The sequence below is a fragment of the Halichoeres trimaculatus genome, unplaced genomic scaffold, assembly GCF_033239565.1.
Source record: "Halichoeres trimaculatus isolate MK-OKI-2021-1 unplaced genomic scaffold, fHalTri1.1 fHalTri1_scaffold_21, whole genome shotgun sequence".
Taxonomy (NCBI): Eukaryota; Metazoa; Chordata; class Actinopteri; order Labriformes; family Labridae; genus Halichoeres; species Halichoeres trimaculatus.
In genome coordinates, this window is record NW_027437199.1 from 4,510,624 (window position 1) to 4,532,283 (window position 21,660).

Consider the following 21,660-nt stretch of genomic DNA (forward strand, 5'->3'; position numbering starts at 1 on the left):
ACTCGGTCAAGAGTTGTTAGCTCTCTCTGATTTGATGTTTAAGCTTCATGTGGAGAGTTTTTAACTAAAGAGAGGATCAGAGCCATTAAATACAACCCAGCTTCAGAGCAGAGCTTCTTCTGGCTGTAGATGGTTTGTTTATAATTGGTCTCTGTAGGATTTCAAGCTGAAAATCAATAAGAGTATATTTTTCAGTCGTATCACTTTGCAGCGTGTAGGAGGATAGTTTTTCTGTTTTTCATATAAAAATGTGTTTTTTATTTACGTCTTCTCTAAAACAAGCTGCACTGGTCTCCCTCTTCTTGCAGATCATCCCTCGGTACGGCCCGCTGAACGGACGCATCTCAGTCACCATCAAAGGCTCCAACATGGGGATCAAAAAAGAGGACATCAAGAGGATCTCAGTGGCTGGAGTGGACTGTGTCCACCAGGAGGACAGATACTCCGTCTCCACCAGGTAATCTCTCAGATTATTACTGCTCCTCCGAACATAAAGACAGGAGGAGCCTGTTGTGTGTCTGTACGTCAGGGTGAAGCTGCCGTCATTAAATATTTACTGCAGATAGTTAAAGATTACAGCTTCCTTTGTGACTCAGTAAAAGCAGGTGAATTATAGCTGCTGCTGCTCGCTGTCTTTTGTCCAACTTTAAATTCACTCAGAGTTTTTCATGGAAATTTGGGCAGAAATCAGAAAATAAAGGGTTCAGATCTGTGTCTTAATTTACACTGCAGATGGTTGGCGTTATTGAGATGATAGTCAAGGCTGTTTGTTTTACATAACACATGTTTTACGTCATACTTTTATGAATCTGTGCACATAATTTATCTTGGATTCAAAAGTATGTTTTTGCAAATATTTTGTGTTTTTTAGAAAATCTCCTTTGAGCTCAAGTTGTTTACTTTTGGTATTTTAGAAGAGTTGCTGTTACTTTATCTATTTATTGATAATAGACTACAAAGAAAACAAACCAATCAACAAACCTTGAAAAAGATCCTGATTCAACTCACAGTATGCCCGCTTTGTGGTCAGATTGAAGACGAATAGCAAATTCAATCTCATATTTGTAGCTGTTCTTGTGTGAAATATCTACTTTTCTCTCCGTCCGCAGCGTGGTGTGTGAGATCGGTCCAGTGAGGCGCGCCCCACCGTCCGACATCCCGTTGGAGTCGACCAACAGGGGAGTCGTGGAGATAGAAGTCGAGGGAAAGAGGAAAGGAAAATCGCAGGTCCTCTTCACTTATCGGGTACGACCTCAGCACACACAAAAAATGAACATTTACCAAGCTGGTGTATCGCTTTTTCACATTTTACAAACAAATACTACGTTAAAGTGGCTGTGAGGAGTTTGAAAGTGATCTCGAAAAAGTCTCCCTTCTAGATATCTACCTGATCGTAATCCACACTTTAAAATGAGATTATCAGCGCCAATATTACTGGTTACAGGTTATTTTAAATTGCTACTTCTTAGCTTCCAGTTCGGGTCGACCAAGACCAGATTGATTTAAAACATGTCTAGGTCTCTATGACAACACCACGCTGGCTGACGAAATTTAGTAGAGAGAAGAGAGATCTGTGTTTTTCTTTGCTGAAAACGATCTCTGTGATTAATTTTGTAGTGATGGTGGACACTGGAGCCTAAGTGTCAGACAGAAAAAGGACAGAGAGAGTGATACAGCCCAAGCTAAAGGCTAATTAGCCTTTAGCTTGGCTGCCAGCTGTGCTAAATATAAATGGCTACTAAACTACTTACAAACTGACAGTGTTTACTTGTTGTCGCGTTAGCCTACAGATACGTCAGAGCACCAGGCTAACATGTAGCCGGCTAAAACGTTTGCTTGATGTCACATTTCAAACCGTAGCGCTACGTAACTGTACTGTTAAGTACCTTACCTCGGCACGTTGTATCCAGTAAAAAGTGTCTTCAACAAAGAAAATTTGTTTTGATCTCCATTTAATTCCAAAACAAACACACGCCTCGCTAAAAGTAATTTATGACAGAGTGCAGAGACTCCAGGCCACAAGGGGGCGAGGGAGTGCAATCAAAACAGATTCTCATAGCATCCTTAAAAATGTGAATGCTGGGGCCAAATATCGATAAAGTTTAAAACAAGTGTTGGAGTAATCCCAGAATGAGACTGCTCTGAACAGCTCTTTTTAAAGTTGAGTATGAGATTTGCTCAAACTGTGACATCACAGATTGGGGAATCTCCTTATATGGGCATAAGAAGTGTAACACTTCCTGGTCTTTGACATGTGGGATTTTTTTGACCCCCTTTTTTAAACTTTGCACGACTAAAACCAACAGTTCCCTTCTTGAGGATGACTTTGTAGTTTGGCAGCAGTGGAGGAAGCTTCTGGAGTGCATTGGTGCATCAGATAAAAAGTGATGAAAACTGTGGATTGTAGTGCAATAAATTGTTGCATTAAAACATAAATTTGGGAGAAAAATGTTTTGAAAGTGAATCCTGAGTTGTTGAATTTTTAAGTGTGAAGTCAGATTTTAAAAAGAATTTTCCAGAAGCTAAAAATTCTTCAACTTTAAGCAGATTTTATCGTGTTTTGACCTTAAAAATCACCACTTAATGTCCAGTTGATGCCTTTGCTTCTCTATTATTATATATAATGTATGCTCTGGAGTGTTTTTTTTATCATTTGTCCCACATGTTGATGTATTATGGATGACAGGATTCCTGCACAGAAGAAGAAGAAAGCTTCAAAGACGCGCTTCAAAGCTCCATCGGGCAAATTTTACAACGAAACAGACGAAACAGAACAGAAAGCATCCCGTCCTCTCCACTTAACAAATAATTCCCCTCTCCTAAAATGTAATTTCCTGATGTGCCAGCATCAAAAACATCTTGTTACTTGAACATTTTGGTTCAACAGCAGGAAGCTTTCATAAGAGCGCTTGAATCTGTCATCCTGCAACCTGCAGACTCTGTTCACACATCCTCGCTGTTTCTGAGGTAATACAGCACACCGTGTGACACAGCCACTTCAAACCGAGGAGATCAAATCCCAGAAACATTAAAAGCTTTATTACAAAGTACAAGCACACAGCCTTCCTTCAGTGTTGTGCCGAAAAACAGCTCCCAGAGGAAGCAGCAATGCGTGGAAAATATCCCTGGCATACAAATCCAGCGCTGCACCAAACTGGAGAGTAAACCCAGCAGTTTTTACAACAGCCAAATATGATCTGAACAAATAAGTTTCACCTCCTGCTTTGCTTTGTTTTCCATCAAGGCTTAGTTGTGTCATTTAAATCTTGTTCACTGAGCTGACGGAAAGTTAATTAAAGCAAAGTGCTGAGAGTGTAGTGACTAATTCGTTTCAGCTGCAGAGTGTCTGTAAACTTTGAGTTTCCCTCATCCAACGTGGAGTTGTTTGTTTTGATGTCTCGACAGGAACACAATCGATATCCCGGAAATTTCCTGCTCTCATTGCTGCAGTAACGTTTGTACAAAGTCGACTAAATGCAGGTTATTGCAAATGAAAATTGGTCCAAAGGGCAAAAATCTTGTTTTACAAAACATCTGATGATATTTTCTCTGCCTTAGCAGCATTTTTCTCCAAATATAATATGTAGTTAGCGAAAAACACTGAATTTATCTGTTTGATACCATTTCTATTGTTTGTGAGGCAGAAATATACAACACTCTCTTCAATTACCTTCAAAATGTTATCGGTTATTTTGATTTTTGATGCAACATGCTCCCAAAAGTGAAGCCAAAAAATCAAGAGCTCACTCTACAGATTGGTTGCAGTATAGGTCTTAAGCCCGCCTCCTCGGTTATAACAGATGGAACATGGGTCAAACTCTGAAATCGTAACATTCATCATAAAAATGTTCCACTAGCATCATTTTTATTGACTTAGTGTGTATCACGCTGAATTATGTCTTAGTGTCAATTTTTTGGAGGTTAAGTTTTAATTAGTTATGTGATATTAAAAAGACGAATGCTGGTGCCATGGGTGACAGCGCTATTGGCAAACGAGAGCAGTTATAACTTTGGGTTTAATATATCTTCTGGTTGGACTTTTGTTTCGAGGTTTCTCCAACTGGTTTTACTGCACGGACTCCAAAAAATTCAGCAGCAGTGTTACAAAAAAAGTGGTATCGTCCTTCTTTATGCTGGACAGGGTGAGAAAGACTGATGTGAGACTTAAACATGCTGTGAGGAAGATCTGTTTTGATTGCACTCCCTCGCCACCTTGTGGCCGCTTGTGACAGTGTCACAAATTACTTTTAGTGAGGCATGAGTTTGTAATCATAGACTGTAGAAAAAGTGAGGTCTCGACAAAAACTGTTCCCCCTGGTGGCTGGCTGCGGTATAAGTCAAAAAATCCATCTCCCCAGTCATTCCAGATGGGCTGTGATCAAACTTTAAAAAATTAATACACCTGGTAGAAATGTTTCTCACGTCTGATTGTTGTGGTGATTTGAAGATATTATTTGACTATCTTGTATCCAAGTCTTCTTTTTCCTGAAAAGTTTTGTTTTCATTAAGTTATAAGAGGTAAAAACGAGGCTTTACGTATCGTTTAATGATGATTGACTGCTGCCGTTCTCGTATGTCGGGAGGTAGAGTCAAGAAGTGATTAGACTCTCGAAAGAAAAAAATTATTATCATTTTTGTCACTTGGCTCCACTCAGATTCTCCCAGAATCCCTCAGTCTCTACAGCGCAGACTCTGGCTGCACCTGTGATGGGGGAATTTTGGCTTCAAAACCATACAATGGTGAACGGCGGAGCCACGCTGTCCACTCTATATACAGTCTATGTTTGTCATTGAATTAAATAGAGATTGGATCGAAACAAATTTTCTTTGTTCAAGACAACTTTTTACTGGATACGACGCGCCGAAGTAAGGAATTTATCAGTACAGTTATGTAGCCTTACGGTTTGAAACGTGACATCCAGCAAATGTTGCAGAGCTGGCTACATGTAGCGCTATCGGCAGCCTGGTGTTCCGACGTATCTGTAGGCTAACGTGACAACAAGTAATCACTGTCAGTTTGTAAGCAGTTCAGTAGCTGTCAATATTTAGCTGCCCTGTGCTGTAAGACATGTCCGAACTGTGTCATGTTTGTAAATCCTGGTTAGCTATGTCCTGCCATTTACCAAGCAGAGCTAACGTAACCTTTGCATATAAGCTGAACATCCGCCATCTTTAAAACAGCCAAATAGGTAATCCTGCAGTCAGCTACTGTAATGATGGGTATACCGCTATGAAATCTAGTGCTCCATTGGGCGTTAGCAAGACCTGCGTACCACTAATCCATTATATTTCACCATTAGTACAGTATGTTTTCATCGCTAATGGTAGGACTTGCCTTCAGGCCCTGGTTTAGTCCCCTCAGAGAATCTTGTAGCAACAAAAAATGATGAAAACAGATCTAAATATTTTGTTTTGTTGTTGCATAAAAATCAACCCCTGGTTTTGTTTATATTTTTAAAATACCAGATAAAACATGCAATAGTTTTTGATTTTGGCAGGCGTTTTGTGGGCCCACAATCAGCGTGGTCCCAACCCCCACTTAGGGAACCACTGCCCCTAAGGTGGATTTACATCCTAACATAGCAACGTCTGCAGCTAGTTTAGCATCTTAGCATTACTTTCAGGACGTTGGACTCTCGTCACAGAACAATCAGTATATCAGTCGCTCGACTGAGTGTGTGATGGTTTTTGTCAGGCTGTAGTTTGTATCAGACTGTTTACTTTTTCTTCCCCTCTGAACAGAGTTTTATTCGTCCATTTTTCCATCCTTTGTGTGTCTGTTGGTAAAGTTACAGGTTTGGATTTCTGTCGAACATCCATCTGACTTTCTTTGTCTCACAGCCCAAATATATTCCAGAGACCGCAGCCTCCTTTAGCTCCTGTTTTGTTTGTGCGTAGCTTCCAGCCAGGCAGACTTGTTATGAGTTTTGTCTCTTTGGGGATATTTATTCTTGTGTTTGCGACTCTGTCTGCCAGAACAGCGAGAACAAATCTGAAACACCAACAAACCAGCGTAGCTTAGGAGTATCTCAGCAGCTGCACGGCACACACTCCAGCTACGCCCATTTACAAAACATTGTTTAACCTCTTCATATTTACACCTTTATTTATTTTCCCTCCCCTCGCTTCCAAACAAACACAAATCACCTCTTTCACACACTCAGCTCCACTGCTGGGTTTTTAATTCTCCAGACAGATTGACTTCTTAAGTTTCGAAGCTGCTTTATCCTCCCGTGTTTCAGGGATTTAATTTCTCCTCTTGTTTTATTTGTCGTGCTGTCAGCGCTGCACAAACCCTCAAACACAAACAGGAAACCAAGCAGCTGGTGGACTCCAGCTCCAGCCGTCGTCTCCTTTATCAATATTTCTAAAGCACACGAGTTTGTGAAAGTCCCCCGCGGAGACTTTACACAAGAACACTGATTTCTTTATTCGGTTATTTTGCTCTCAGCTTTCTGCTCAAACACCCTGGGAGCGACTTATTCAGCTTTATTTAATAAACTTGAGTTTGATGTGTTTGTACCTGCAGGATGTCAGCTGGAGCATAATAAGCTCTTCTTGTTTAAAGTTTGAATGTTTACTCATTTTTTAAGGCTTTCTCTCTGCTTCTCTGTTTCTGGCTCTTTGAGTTTTATTCTTAAAAAAAAAAAAAATTAAATTAAATTTTTCCCAGACTGTAACTCTTGTAAACAGCTTCTTTCAGAGGCCGTAAATGATGCTGAAAAATTAATTAGTTAAGTTGATTTTATCATTGTTCCATCGCTCACTCTTCTTCAAACCTGATATTTAGTTCATATCTCATTGATTTTCATCTTTTTTATCACCCTCTCTTAAATCAAGCTGCTCGTATTAAATTACGACCTCTCTGTTACCGGGGAGATCTGATGAGAAGCTCACAGCAACACACTCATCAATAAATCATCCAACACATGTAGTAGATTTAAGAAAAGGAGAAAACATGATCAGAGTAAATATTTACACACAAACAGCTTCAAAAGATTTCACTTCAAAGGAATTTAATGAGGGAGTTCAGAATCTGTCCACAGGGGGCGCCAGTTTGAAACAGCTTTTTTAGGTCTCACACCTTATTGAGGCTGGTCCTCAGGAGGCCTGGGTTCAAATCCAACCTGCAGCCTCTTTCTTTATGTCACTTTTTACTCTCGAAAATTATTTTTAAAGAAAAATCTTAAAAATATATATTTCCTAAGCCTCTCCAAGCAGTAAACCACTTTAATGTAATTTTCACAGAATTAATTCTAAATTTTAGAACGAAAAAAAAGCACAACAACCAGAAAAAATGTAAAAGCAAAAAAATAAGTAAATACAATAATAATAATAATAATAATAATAATAATAATAATAATAATTAAACAAGTGTTTATTTATATTTATTTATTTGCACATATAGAAAATGAAAAACTAAATGAACAGTATGTAAGAATTAAGGAAAGAAAAAATAGATAAACAAACCAACAAACAGGAGATGTGCAGGAAGGGCCAAAGAAATCCACAAGGGGTCATCAAAAGGCCCTATTGGAAAAAAAAAAAGCAAGAGAAAAAGAAAAAATATTTTTTTAAAGAAAAAATAATTCTTCTTAAAAAAATGAAGAAAAATAAAGATTTTTTTTAATTTAGAAAAATGCAAAAAAATCATGAAATAAAAAATAAATAAACATAATAATTCCAAAGGAACTTAACTTGGGAGTACCAAATCTGTCCACCAGGGGCGCCAGTTTAAAATAGATTTTTTTAGGTCTCTTAACTGCTTGAGGCTGGTCCTGGATCAGGAGACCTGGGTTAAATCCAACCTGCAGCCTCTTTCCTTGATGTCACTTTCTACCTTAAAAAATATATTTAAAATAATATATTAAAAAAAATATATATAATAAATCGTAGGCCTCTCCAAGCATTAAACCACTTTTTTTTTTTTTTCATTATTTTTATTGGTATTTTTTTTTTAACAACAAAACAAAACAGTGTCCATAAACACTAGACACGTAACAAACAAACACATCAATATGTATATATATATAGATGTATATCTATATATATATATATATACACACACACAAGAATATCAAAATGAAAAAATAAAAAATAAAATAAAATAAAATATAAAATATAAAATAAAGCTCTTACATAACACAGGATGCAAAATAATTAAACCACTTTAAAATTATTTTCACAGAATAAATTCTGACCTTTGGAACAAAAAATGCAGAATAACCAAAAAAAAAAGTAAGAATAATATTAAGAATTAAAAAAAAATAATCAAAAAATGTGTATTTATATTTATATTTATTTGTGAAAAACTACATGAACAAAACATTATGATCAGGGGAAGAAAAAATCATGAAATAAAAAATATTCAAACATAGAATATTCAAAAATAAAAACCTGTGGAGATATGGAATGAAAAAAAATGTTTTGAGCACCAGATGCAGTCGACTCGAGGGTTTTGGTTGTGAAATATTTTTTGTCACTTTAACTGCAGGAACATTAACTGCATTCTGTGAAAAAATGATATATAGTGAGTGTGTGATTATGCATATATGTTTTCATGTCTTGTCTCACCCAGTCTGGATTCTGTTTTACATAATCACCCACTCACTTTAAATTAAAGTGATAAAAGTTTAGTTTGGAAACAGATTCTTTCTCTTTTAGTTCTCCTTCGAAGCCTTTTCATTTCTTCTTGGCACTTCTCACTATTTCTCTTTGCTGGTATGATTTTTTTGGAGTGTAGTGTCCTCGTAGAGCTCATTCAGTATCTTTCCCATCCAGGATCCTGAACCGATATCAGTGGAGCCAGCTAGAGGCCCAGCCGCCGGAGGAACCGTCATCACCATCAAGGGAAAGAAACTGGACACAGCAACCAAAGATGACGTCTCCGTCACCGTGGGAACGATCCCCTGCGAAGTGTAAGACTCACAGCCATTTTTTTCCTCCTCTCTGTTGGAAATGAGAACTCTGTGTTCATGATGTTTTTCTTCCGCAGCTTGACGTTTGGCGAACAGATCACCTGTAAGACCGGGAAGGTGCTGAAGGTGCCCACCGAACCGTTCCTGGTGACGGTCAGATACGGAAAAAACACCACGAAACACCTCCGAGACACGTTTCAGTACTCGGAAAACCCCAAGATCACAGATTACTTCCCCAGAGACAGCTTTGTCTGGTGAGAGGGTTTGAAAATATAGACACTAGAGGTTTCCCAGTTGGTGAATGTAGCTTAAAGCTTTTGTTTATGTGCTTTCAGCGGCGGTCGAAGGATTGTCGTGACTGGAAACGGTTTCGATCTGATCCAGAATGCTACGATGAAAGTCCTCCCGTCCACTGACGAGTTTTCCCAGAATGCTCCTCCTGTCGAGGTGAGCGCGCTTTTTGTTTGGGAACATTAATGGAGTTTATTCGTCCTTTCCTTTGACTGTATTTCCTGATTTCACTCTCAGCAGAAACTTATTTCTTTCTCTTCCTCTGAAAATCTATTTGTCCTCTCGGCTCTACCATCAGGTTTTCTCCCCTCTGTTGTTTGTCCTTTGCCGCTTTTTCAATTCAGGGCCTGAAACAACATGTTTTCTGGTTTTAAGCTCCATGGAGGGAAAATCTTTAGCTTTAATCCAGATCCTTCATAAAAAAAATCCACCTCACCTCCGTGTTCCTCACCTCTAAGTACATAATAACCTCCAAGCAGAGGCAGAATAAGCGAAATTAATCTCAGCAGAACTAAATTAAACTTTTGTAAAGTACAAAAATCGTCTGGAACACATCAGTCTCCAGACACGACTGACACTTGGAGACAAAAACCTGGAGCGGAGAAAAAGAGACGACTTTTCGATTTCACCGCTGAACAGCTTTGAGTGACAGAGTCTCTCAGGAAAGATTCACTGCGGGGGAGAGGAGGTGAAGCTGTTTTATCGTCACTTCATCAAACGCTGTCTGTCTGAACTGGGAAGAAAGGGGCTGGAGGGGGGAGGGGAGGGAAGAGAGAAAAATGAAGGATGAAAGGAAGAAGAAGAGAGGGAGAGATGGAGGATGAAAGAAAGACAGAGCGTTGAAGCAAATTGAAGTGGTTTGTGAACGCAGTGATACAAGCTGGAGAAGAAAGCACAATTAACACCACGTCACTTCTCAAAGAAGGAGGGATAAGATTTAAATGCTGATTAAAAGTGATTTGAAAACCAAATAATCCAAATTCTGTCCCAAATAGATGTGCTGGAGACCAATGACCCCCTGCTGTGGGGACACACTGATACACCAATCTAAAAACAGACAAATAGAAAGATACTAAATTCAGTTTATAAGTCTGTCTGTGTGCACATAACGCTGTCACTGGTGCCATCATTATTCTGGTTTAGTCACCACGGGGGTCTTCAGCAAAGAAAAACAGATCGAATATTTTCTCTCAGCATGCTTTAATATGAAATTTAACCCCAATTTTTCGTTCAAAAGGGTTTTTTTGGAAGTAATTTCTTAATCCTATTTTAGTGTTCCCTGACATGGTTTCCCTGTTGAAAGTGGACTTTTTCAGTTTTGTTGTCCCCGTCCCAATCTTTCTGAAACATCCTCTTTGTTTTCTCAGTTCGTGACGGGCTCCCTGAGTAAGAACGACACCATCCTCCAGTTCGACTCCCCCGCCGTGAACTGCTGCCTGAACGGTCAGTCTCTGAGGACGCTGCTCCACCTCGACAACGTGGTGGAGGAGCTGAAGGGCTTCGACTACCACCCCGACCCCACTTTCAACAAGCTCAACAAGAACGTCATCACAGAGACCAGCATCATCATCGTCACGGTGAGAGCGCACACTTTCATCATAAACATCTCTACCGTACCTTCTCTTTTCCTCTGGGTTAAATCTTTCTTTCTCTCCGCTCAGGGCCGAGGTTTCTCCAAGGCCATGACGGCCAAAGAGGCGCAGGCGTTCGTTGGAGACGCGTCCTGTCACGTTAACATTCTGCAGGTAAACACACAGTTTGAAAAGAGCTCAGGGAGAAAACACTCAAGGTTTTACTTTTGATAGATTTATAATGGATTTATGCTGCGAAGATGGAGCTGAAAGTGGTGTTTTATTGAATGTATGATATCAAAAAGTCATTTTATCTGCGTCTTAAACCGCAGGGATTGGGTTCAATGCAATGCTTGATCTCTTTTATAACACTACACAAAAAACAATTTAGCTTTCAGTGAAGGTAGTGACTGTGCTGCAGATGGAAAGAAATCTCTTTTATTTCAGCCTCAGCCAGTGCAAAAACAATATACGCTGCCTCCAATGATATCCACTCGTGTTGACACAGAAGCAGTTTTCACATCGGGTTTCAAATGGGCCGTGTTTTCAATTTCAGCAGGGTCAAAAAGAGGAATAGCTCCCAAATATTTTGAATTTGTTCTTTATTTTGTGAAAGGTTACGATTCTTTTCAGCACAAAAAAAACTGAAACAGTGTCTCTAAAAATCAGTAAAATAATCCACCCAATCTTCCTGTAAATAATCACACTGGAGGAATTGTCAAAAAGTTCAATTTCCCATCCAGTTTTCAGGAAAAAAATAAAGCAGAGAAATTTAATGGGGATTTTCTGGCCTTTAGAGCCTCTAGTGGACACTCAGGGAACTGCAGTTTTCTGCATTTTTATATCAGCTTCACTCTCAATGCGCTGAAAGTCTCAAAACTCTTGTGTCAGTGTTTGTTTCATCCCCTCTCACTGCTCCCCCTCTACCCTGATAACCTGCTCCACCCTGCAGGGGCCTGATTGGTCCACAGAGCTGTCAATCAAAACATCACAGCCCCTCTTTATCATCCAATAAATAACCCAAACTTTATTTCTTAACTAAGTTGTACACATGTTTAATTCTGCTGCTAAAATCAGCTTTTAAAAATGGGATCTGATGGGGATTCCTTTGCTTTTGGAGCCAGCCCCTAGTGGACACTTGAGGAACTGCGCCTGCACATTTACTTCACAACAAAGTTCATGTGTTTCTAGAATACAATAGAATAGAAAATACTTTATTCATCCTAGAGGGAAGACTCAGGAGGAGTCACAGCAGCATTTAAGAAAACAAAAGTAAGAAAGTGTATAGAGAGTGTAAAAAGCTCCATAAGAAAATAGATGCTGACAGCTTGTCCATCATTGTCCAGTCAGCCAGCCTCCACCTCCACAGGGTCCAGGACTGAGCTTCTTCAGCAGTCTGTTCAGTCTCTGTCTCCTGGATCCTGTCTGCTCACAGCAGGTGAAGCTCTTCCAATGTGGCGTTGGTGTCTGGTGTTAGCTCTGTTAGCCATGTCTGTGAATAGCATGATGCTACTCTGCCCTCTGGTATTCCCTCTGTTGCTGGGTTAGCACGGCTAGCTCGTCCATCTTATTGGAGATAGATCTTACGTTCCCAATAACGATCTCATCACTTCTAAACTCACACCTGAGAACCAGCACGTCGTCCTCACCTCCTTCTCCTCACCTTGTGGGGAAACATCTGGCCTTGCACCAGTTAGCATTGGCATGCTACAGGCTGCTTACAGCTGATTTCACATGTAAACAATGCAGACATGGTTACATGTAGGATCTCCAGACAAACACAGAAGCAATAATAGTAAAAATATCACTAAAGACAAAACCAGTTTGTTGTCCACGACCAACAAATGAACCATACAAAGTATGCAGAGATGACGAAAAAGAGACAGCCCTTCTTTAATATCAAGTAACTCGTTTGAACTCAACTCCATGGGAAAATGAGCACTTTAAGATTATAAAGGATGATAAAAAACTTACTTTAAAGACTGAAAGCAAACTCAAGAAAAAAAATAACTGACCCATTTTCTGTCTGCTGTGAAAGAGGAGGCAAGCTTTAAGGCATATACTGCAGCCAGTCTGCAGGGGGCGCTCTTGACAGGGGTCACTTCTTGGTTATGACTCACTGTATCACTCACAGACTGTTTTTTGTACAGAACGGGTACTTTGAGCAAAGATTTTTAAACCCCTGGGGAATCTGCTACGTCTGGGGGTTTTTATTTTTAGACGAGGAATTTACCTTTCACCAGGCGGCGTGCACTCAGCTTGAACTTTAGAAATGTGAAGATGTGAAATCAGTTCTGGCATTTTGAAGAGAAAGAAAGGTGAATACATGATATTGTGTTGATGAATGATAGAGATGACCAAAATAAATGTATTAATACAACACAGATTATTTATTATTTGTGTTTTCTGACATCTTTAGACGTTAAAGAACGGAGATATTGTGTAAAAACAGAGATACTAAGGAAGAACAGAGGGAGGATTACACTTTTTGGGGAAACAAAAGATAAATTCTACCCTAAAGAAGTTTTGTTAATACAGGAATTTTTAGGATACACACTTTCTTCTCCTTCTTTCCTTCCAAAGTACGTTATTGGTGCATAAATCAAACCACAAAATAACCCTTTGAGTTTCATCATATGTTATTAAAAGTGACCACACTAGTTTTTCCACCTCCACAGTCAGTGGAGTTGGAAAGTTTTCTCCAGCTTGACGACTGTTTTCTTTTTCATTTTGTCTTTATTTTAGGATGATAAGTTAATCCTGGAGGCTCCTTCATCTCAGCCCAGATCCAGATCCAAACGCCAGCGCAGAGACACGACCAACGACCTGCTGGAGCTCGTGGTAAAAACACAACTTAGTGACGTTTTTCTGTAAACGTAATGTGAGGTCTCACGCTGAGATTTGCACGATTTGAGAGTTTAATGTTCGATCTGTGGCTGTGATAATTCAGTAAACGTTTAACCAACATGTTGCTGCTCGATTCTCCACAAGGGGGCACAAGAGAGTCAAAAGAGAAGCAAAGATTCAAAATGTGAAATTGAATCAAAGTCAAAAATCTCCGTTTTCCTTTGAGTCATGACTTGTTCAAATCTGAAAACACAGACATGAAACAGGTATTGATTTGTTCTCACATTTCCAAGGATATCTTTCCTCTGATGACCATCAAAGAAGGATTTTAGCAAAGCTGCTTTGAAATCAGACGGAGACAGACCCTTCAGAAGTCAAAGATATCCAGTGAAAACAGAAAAGATTCTTACTTGAGTTGCATATTTTAAAGGTGTTTCTTTGCTTTCACCTGAAAAAGTATTTCGTCAACCCTGGGATTCCAGAAGTGCAGGAAAAGTTGAAGGATTCCCGTCTTGAGCGGTTTAACTTCCGTCTTTCTCCAGGTGAAGTTTGGTCACGGCGAGTGGATGGTGGGTTCGGTCTACTACGCCAGAAAAGACGACATCCCGCTTGCGATCATCATCCCCGCTGTCATCGTGCCCATGCTGCTCTTCATCGCCATCTCCGTCTACTGCTACAGGTCTGTGCGAAACGTTTAAAGCGTCTTAAGAAATGGTAAAAGCAGGTTTGTTTTTGAGTTCACTGACTCGTGTGAATTCGTCCAATCAGGAGGAAGAGTCAGCAGGCGGAGCGAGAGTACGAGAAGGTGAAACACCAGCTGGAGAATCTGGAGGAGAGCGTTCGAGATCGCTGCAAGAAAGAGTTCACAGGTAAGTCACATGGTTTCCTATTTGTCGTTGTCATTTTGTCTCCAGCTGTGGTCGTTCAGAGCCTTCTTCATTTGTAGCTGCAGGTTTCATGTCTCTCTGTAGTCATTATGAGTCTCTTTGTTGTTGTTTGTGTTTATTTGTTGTCTTTCTCTACTGCGTTATTATTCTGCGTCATTTTCTACAACTTTATGGTTGTTTTTGTTTCTCTTTCAAAGTTTTAGTTTGTGATTATCTGTAGTCCCTTTAAGTTGATTTGTCTCTTTGTACTTCTGTTTTAATCCTTTCCTGTTGTTTTGTGTCACTCTGTTTAACTCTCTGGTTGTTTTTTGTTTCTCTTTCATAGTTTTACTTTGTCTCTTTGAAGCTGTTTTTGTCTCCCTTTGTTGGAAACTTTCTTTTTGTTGTTGTCTGTGTGGTTCCTTTGAAGTTGGTTTGTCTCTTCGTAGTTGTTTAAGTGTCTTTAGAAATACTTTGTGTCTCTTTGTTGTTGAATTTTTTTCTTTTGAAGTTGCTCTTACAAAAGAAAAAAATATGTACGAAGTGTCTCCTTGTTGTTGTTTGTTGTCTCTTTGAGCTAGCTTGTCCCTTCATGGTTGTTTATGTTTTTTATTGTTACGTTGATTTTCTTTTTGTTTTCTTTCTAGATGTTTTGTGTTCCTCTTCTGTTGATCTATGTCCTATTTTAATTCAGAAATGTCCTTTTGCAGCTGTTTTTATAACTTTGCCATGTTGTTTTTCTCTTTGTTATTGTTTTGTGTCATGATGTTGGCATATTTCGTCCTTTTAAAGTTGTAAAGTGTTGTTTTTTCTAGCTGTTCCGTGTTCTTTTACTGTTGTTTTTGCATCCACTTGTAGTTTTTATATCTAATTACTGTGGAAATGTCTTTTTTTCAGAGTTCTTGTCTCTCTTCATCACATCTTAGTGATCATTTTATCGTAACAATCAATTTGGAAAAACCCACTGATTCAGACCATTCCTGCTTTGTTTGAAATGTCTTTATTAATCAAATACAGAAATGTTTGTCAAACTTTCACTCTTGTGACTTTTAAAAGTCTTAAATCTGAAAAAAATAAATATATAATTTTAACATTTGGAGCTGATTACGATGAAAACTTACCTCCAGGAAGAGAAAAGTGATCAAACTGACTCACAACTCAAAGGTCTGTGTAAATTAAGGCTTCACAATCATCAGAAATATACTTTATTTCTGTTTATTTTACAGATTTAGAGGCTGTGCAGCTGTCAGAATATCTCGTTAAGTCTCATCACAGAGTAACAGAGGATGATATTTGAGCTTTCTTTGACCCGTCTGAAGGTTTCTGGCGTGTAAGCCGAGCAGCAGGCACAGCTGAGTTTTCTGTCAGCGCCTTGTTTCTCGTCCTGTTCTCAGATTAGAGGACGTCACCACTTTGGAAAGTTTTATCTACATAATGTGAAACTTGCCAAAAAGACTCAGCAGAAGCAGCTCTTTGGCTCAGACTTCAGAAACGTCCCTTCAGGAGCGCGGTGAAGTGTTTTCAGCTGAATCTGATAGATCTGGTATCGAGCTTTGGGGGAGGTCAGCTGGATCTTATTTAAAACTTTTCAAAGAGAGTCAAAGATAAGGGATTCGTCTTAATTAAAGCGAGTGGATGTAAAGAGGAGATGCCTGTATCTGATTTCTGATTTCTCTGTGCGTTTGTCAGATCTCATGATAGAAATGGAGGACCACACCAGCGACCTGAGCGAGGCCCGGATCCCCTTCCTGGACTATAAAACCTACACCGACAGAAACTTCTTCCTGCCCTCGAAGGACGGCGCCAACGACGCCATGATCACCAGAAAACTACAGATCCCAGAAGCGCGCAGAGCCATCGTCGCTCAGGCGCTGAACCAGTTCTCCAACCTGCTGAACAGCAAAACCTTCCTCATCAACGTGAGTCCGACCCTCCTCTTCCTCTCTAATCTTCCTCATTTCCTCTTTTCCCCGTCAGGGTTTGAACATTTGTCAAAGGAAATGAAATTCTGCTCTTACTTTCCAGAAAATGAATCCCTGTCGATTTTGATTTCTTCCAGCAGTCTAATACTTTTAAGCTCCAGTAGTTTTAACAAATCCAAAAAAAAGACCCACGGACATCCCGCGCAGACCCAACACGCATCAATTCTTTTCAAAATAAAAACCCAATCAGACGGAGACCTCCGAATAATAAGACTTGATTCAAAATGCTGCCAACCTGAACAGACCCTGACGGAGGGGAAAACACAAACACGGCAAGCGGCAGAATCGTTTTGTTGATGAACAGGAGACGTTTGAAGGAGACGGAGCTAAAAACTTTAAACTAAGAGGAGCAGAGAGTCGGTCTTTATTATTCAACACGCAGATTCAAGTGAGATGCTTAAATGATGACATTTAAACCATTTACTATCCGCAGAAATATGAAATTTAAAATCAGCTCAAACTTTCTGCATAAAGTCTTTATAAAAATACATTTTTCTTCGCACTAGCCACTCTTATAACCACAGAAAAGCAACTTTTTAGTTTTGTTTTTCACTTAATTGTGGATTTTACATTAAAGGATGGAGGATCTAAAATGTTCTTTATTGTTTAATTTTATTTAAATCGATGGTTGAAGAGTTATCTATGCTGATTTATTAATAGAAAATCCTTAAAACAGAAACAAAAATACAAAAAAAATACAAAAAAACCCAGAAAAGTCAGAAAGTCAGTTTGAAAAAGTAAACACATTATAGAATGATTACATAAATAACTGGATGAATAAATATTGGATGGCTTTTTAAACATCAGCCTGACTTGCTGCTTTGTTGTGGTGCACTCCTGCCTCGAGTGGTCGAATATAGTACTGCAGTTTAGAGTAGAATAGAAAATACTTTAATTATCCCCGAGGGGAAATTCAGGAGGAGTCACAGCAGCAATCAAGAAAACAAAAGTAAGAAAGTGTATAGAAAGTGTAAAAAGCTCCATAAGAAAATAGATGATGACAGCTTGTCCATCATTGTCCAGTCAGCCAGCCTCCACCTCCTCAGGGTCCAGGACTGAGCTTCTTCAGCAGTCTGTTCAGTCTCTGTCTCCTGGATCCTGTCTGCTCACAGCAGGTGAAGCTCTTCACATGTGGCGTTGGTGTCTGGTGTTAGCTCTGTTAGCCATGTCTGTGAATAGCATGATGCTGCTCTGCCTTCTGTTATCTCCTCTGTTGCTGCACGGCTAGCTTGTCTATCTTATTGCAGATAGATCTTACGTTCCCAATAACGATGGATGGAAGGACAGGTCCATGTCGTCACTTCTTAGCTCACACCTGAGAACCAGCGCGTCATCCTCACCTCCTTCTCCTCACCTTGTGGGGAAACATCTGGCCTTGCACCCGTTAGCATTGACATGCTACAGGCTGCTAACAGCTGATTTCTCATGTAAACAATGCAGCCATGGTTACATGTAGGATCTCCAGACAAACACAGGAGCAAAAGTAGTAAAATTATCACTGAAGACAAAACCAGTTTGGTGTCTCTGACCAACAAATGAGCCAAACAAAGTAATGATCCGCTCAAAATGCCTACCCCATGCTGACGGCTTTAAACATCACAAATAACCTTTAAGAAATGCAAAGTAGTTTTACTGACGCTCTGGTTTACTTTAGTATTTCATATAAAAGCAACAAAGCTAAAGTCACTCTGTTTTGTTACCAATTAAAACTCCACAGAAGCTTAAAAAAAGAAAAATACAAATCACTCTTTTTTAAAATAGGATCTGATTCCCTTCACTTTAAATATTCCTTAATCTAAAAACAAACTGAAATGTCAAAATAAATCAAAATTCTCTTTGTTTCTGCCTCCAGTTCATCCGCACGTTGGAGAGCCGTCCGGACTTCAACGCCCGGGCTCGTGGTTATTTCGCCTCCCTCCTGACGGTGGCGCTGCACGGCAAACTGGAATATTACACAGACATCATGAGGACGCTGCTGCTGGAGCTGATGGACGAACACGTGCAGAACAAAAACCCCAAACTGATGCTGAGGCGGTGAGGGGTTTTATTTATTCATTTTTTTTATAAATTAGATTGAACATTTTTTTCCTTCTGCTGGTTTGAAACGCTAACATATTTAATCATCATCATCACCTTTATTGGCAGACTCAAAAAGTCAATTTAAAACAAACAGACACACAGTGATTAAAAGGACATAGAGGACATAGAGAGAGTAAAATAAAAAAAATAAATAAATAAATAAATAAATAAATAAATAAAATTAAAACCAATAAATAAATAAAATTAAAAAAATAATAATAATAAAATGAAAACCAATAAATAAATAAATAAATAAAATTAAAAACAATGAATAAATAAATGAATAAATAAATAATATTAAAACAATGAATTAATAAATGAAATTTAAACAATAAATAAATAAATAAAATTAAAAACAATAAATAAATAAATAAAAACAGAAACAATAAAAAAAATAAAAAATTATAAAAATTAAAATAAACAAAGAGACTTTCCTGCTTTGCAGCTACACATGCAGGAACCTTCCTTCCAAAAGGAACATTACAGATAATGAGATTTTTGATAGTGAAAGAGTTTTATTTTATTTATGTTTTTAATTTTCATGTATTTTTTTTATTCAGAGGATGAGCATCAAGGTTTTTTTATTTCATGCAATAAAAGATTTTATTTGTCAAGTAGTTTAACTCTAGCAAAGTTAAAAAAAATTACAGAAATATGACATATATTTTTATTTTATTTGCAAAAAAGACAAGCAAAAATATTGTTACAAATGTATTCTGTTTGTAAAAATGTATTTCTTAACAATTCCGAGGTTATTTTTGTCAGTAATCTTTTAAATGTTTTAATATTTAATGATTTATTTTGGTTGAGTGAAACAGGATCTAGAGGACATTAAGCCTCCAGCGCGTTGTTAAGGCATGTTTTCCATCATATGCGGGATAATGATATAAAAGAATGAAAAATAAGAAGAAAGTCTCAACTTTCAGTATCACAGAGAAGAAAAGCTGCAGTTTTTAGATCATATTAAAGAGGCTGATGTAAAAACTGAGCCCCTGCAGATGCCGGTGGGAGGTCTGTTGTTAGAGCGTTGATTCTGCAGCTTTAATCGTCTATTTGTTCTATTTAAAGTCTGATTCTTCCATCTTCACAAACAGCTCACAGTTAAAATGATGAAGGAATATCTTGTGCTCTGTGCTGATGTGTTTTTCCTCTCGTCTCGTGTATGTAGGTCGGAGACGGTGGTGGAGAGGATGCTCTGTAATTGGATGTCCATCTGTCTCTATCAGTTCCTCCGGGTAACACTCATTCCTTCGCTCCTCTGTGTTGTTATTTTACTTTCCCTTCGATCTGTTTCTCTTGTCTCCTCCTGTTTTTCTTCTTCTCTTGTTCTTCACTGATAATGGACTGGAGGAAACGTTCCTCTGCCCGCCGCCCGCCTGCCTGCTCGCCGTCTGTCTCTGTTCTTTGTGTTTTTCTGCTCTGTCTGTGTTTTCTTTTTCTTCACTTTGGACTTTTTCATGACGTTGATTTTAACAGCAGCAGCTCGTGTGTTTTGCTGATGTTCTGTGTTTTGATGATTTATGATTCTTCGTCTGAAGACTTTGTTCACACTCTGGCTCCAGAGGAAGTTTTTATGATGTAATTTCTTCCTCAACTTGAACAAAGTCTGTCCAAAAATCTGAAAACATCTCAAAAATGTTTAAGTTTCTGGGTACTAAAACTCCAGAAAACAACAGAACTCAAACCTGTGCGTTTTATTTCAGCTCCAAGTTTAACAGCTAACTCATAAAGTTTTATTCATTCTTAACTTTTTTTCTTTAATATCAAACCCAGAGCTGTTTTTTTTTGCTGTGTAACACCTTAAGTGAGGCTAAATAAAGTCTGATGATGTGTTTTCCTCCAGGACGCAGCCGGAGAGCCTTTGTATAAGCTGTTTAAGGCTCTGAAGCATCAGGTGGAGAAAGGTCCGGTGGACGCCAAGATGAAGAAAGCCAAATACACCCTGAACGACACGGGGCTGCTGGGAGACGACGTGGAGTACTCCACCCTGGTGAGTGGACACAAAACACATTCATACTGCACGGTTTGGGAAGATACACCGTAAAAAACTGAAATCTTATCGAGAGTTTTTGTCTTATTTTCAGTAAAAAATGTCTTATTACACTTGATATGAGCCACATTCAACTGGTCAGGCAAAAAAAATGTATTTTTTGAGTTATTTAAAGACGAAAATGAGGTCTGAATTGCTTGTAACAAGTATAAAAATCTGCAAAAATTTGCTGGAACATTTTGTCAAAATTACGTCCTAACTCAAAATTCCACGTAAATCGGATTTTTACCCTGAATACCCCCTTAATCTCTACATAACCATCCAAATACATGTATTACATTATTTACATCCATGGAAAAACAGATCCTGCTCTCCTTTATGTGTCGAAGTGAGGTCTCCACAAAAACTGCTCCCCCTGGTGGCTGGCAGCAGTAAAGGTCAAAAAATCCATCTTCCCAGTCATTCCAGATGGGCTGTGGTCAAAATTAATACTCCTCGCAGAAATGTTTCTCACATCTGATTGTTGTAGTGATGTGAAGATATTATTTGGCTGCCTTGTATTCAAGTCCTCTTTATTCGGAAAGGTTTTGTTTTCATTAGTTATGGGAGGTTAAAAATGAGGCTTTACGTCACGTTTAATGATGATTGACAACTGACGTTCTTGTGTATTTTTTTCGGGAATTGTAAAAAATGACAGGGGGTAGAGTCAAGAAGTGATTAGACTCTTAAAAGAAAAAAAATTATAGAATTTTTGTCACTCGGCTCGACTCAGATTTTCCCAGAATGCCTCACAGACTTGACAGGGAATTTTGGCTTCAAAACCGTACAATGGTAAATGACAGAGCCCCGCTGTCCACTCTATATACAGTCTATGGTAGCTCTGCGTAGCTGTGCTCTATTTTCTTATGTACATATATTTAATGCCGTAGTGAAGTCAAGAACCAGGTAAGTCGAGGACCTCCTGTAACGTCTTAATACAAGTAACTTTTCTCTTTTTCCATTTGCAGATTTTCAAACTTGTTAAAAGCAATTCAGACCTCATTTTTGTCTTTAAATAACTTGAAATAAGACATTTTTCTGGACTGATCCGGTGAACGTGGCTCAGATTAAGTTTAA

The 21,660-nt window shown here is 38.7% G+C and overlaps 1 protein-coding gene across 1 annotated transcript in view; it reads left to right on the plus strand.

Moving 5' to 3' along the window:
- The window catches only part of LOC141810385 (plexin-B2-like), a 243,342-nt gene that overhangs the window by 208,267 nt on the left and 13,415 nt on the right, over positions 1-21,660 (plus strand). Inside the window, exons 19-32 of the mRNA XM_074697867.1 lie at positions 309-457; positions 1,110-1,245; positions 8,782-8,918; positions 8,996-9,172; positions 9,254-9,365; positions 10,577-10,786; positions 10,871-10,954; positions 13,526-13,621; positions 14,170-14,306; positions 14,396-14,496; positions 16,183-16,412; positions 18,328-18,509; positions 19,723-19,789; positions 20,398-20,544. Of these exons, the coding sequence (XP_074553968.1) occupies positions 309-457; positions 1,110-1,245; positions 8,782-8,918; positions 8,996-9,172; positions 9,254-9,365; positions 10,577-10,786; positions 10,871-10,954; positions 13,526-13,621; positions 14,170-14,306; positions 14,396-14,496; positions 16,183-16,412; positions 18,328-18,509; positions 19,723-19,789; positions 20,398-20,544 (1,965 nt within the window). The remainder of the gene's footprint in view (positions 1-308; positions 458-1,109; positions 1,246-8,781; positions 8,919-8,995; positions 9,173-9,253; positions 9,366-10,576; positions 10,787-10,870; positions 10,955-13,525; positions 13,622-14,169; positions 14,307-14,395; positions 14,497-16,182; positions 16,413-18,327; positions 18,510-19,722; positions 19,790-20,397; positions 20,545-21,660) is intronic.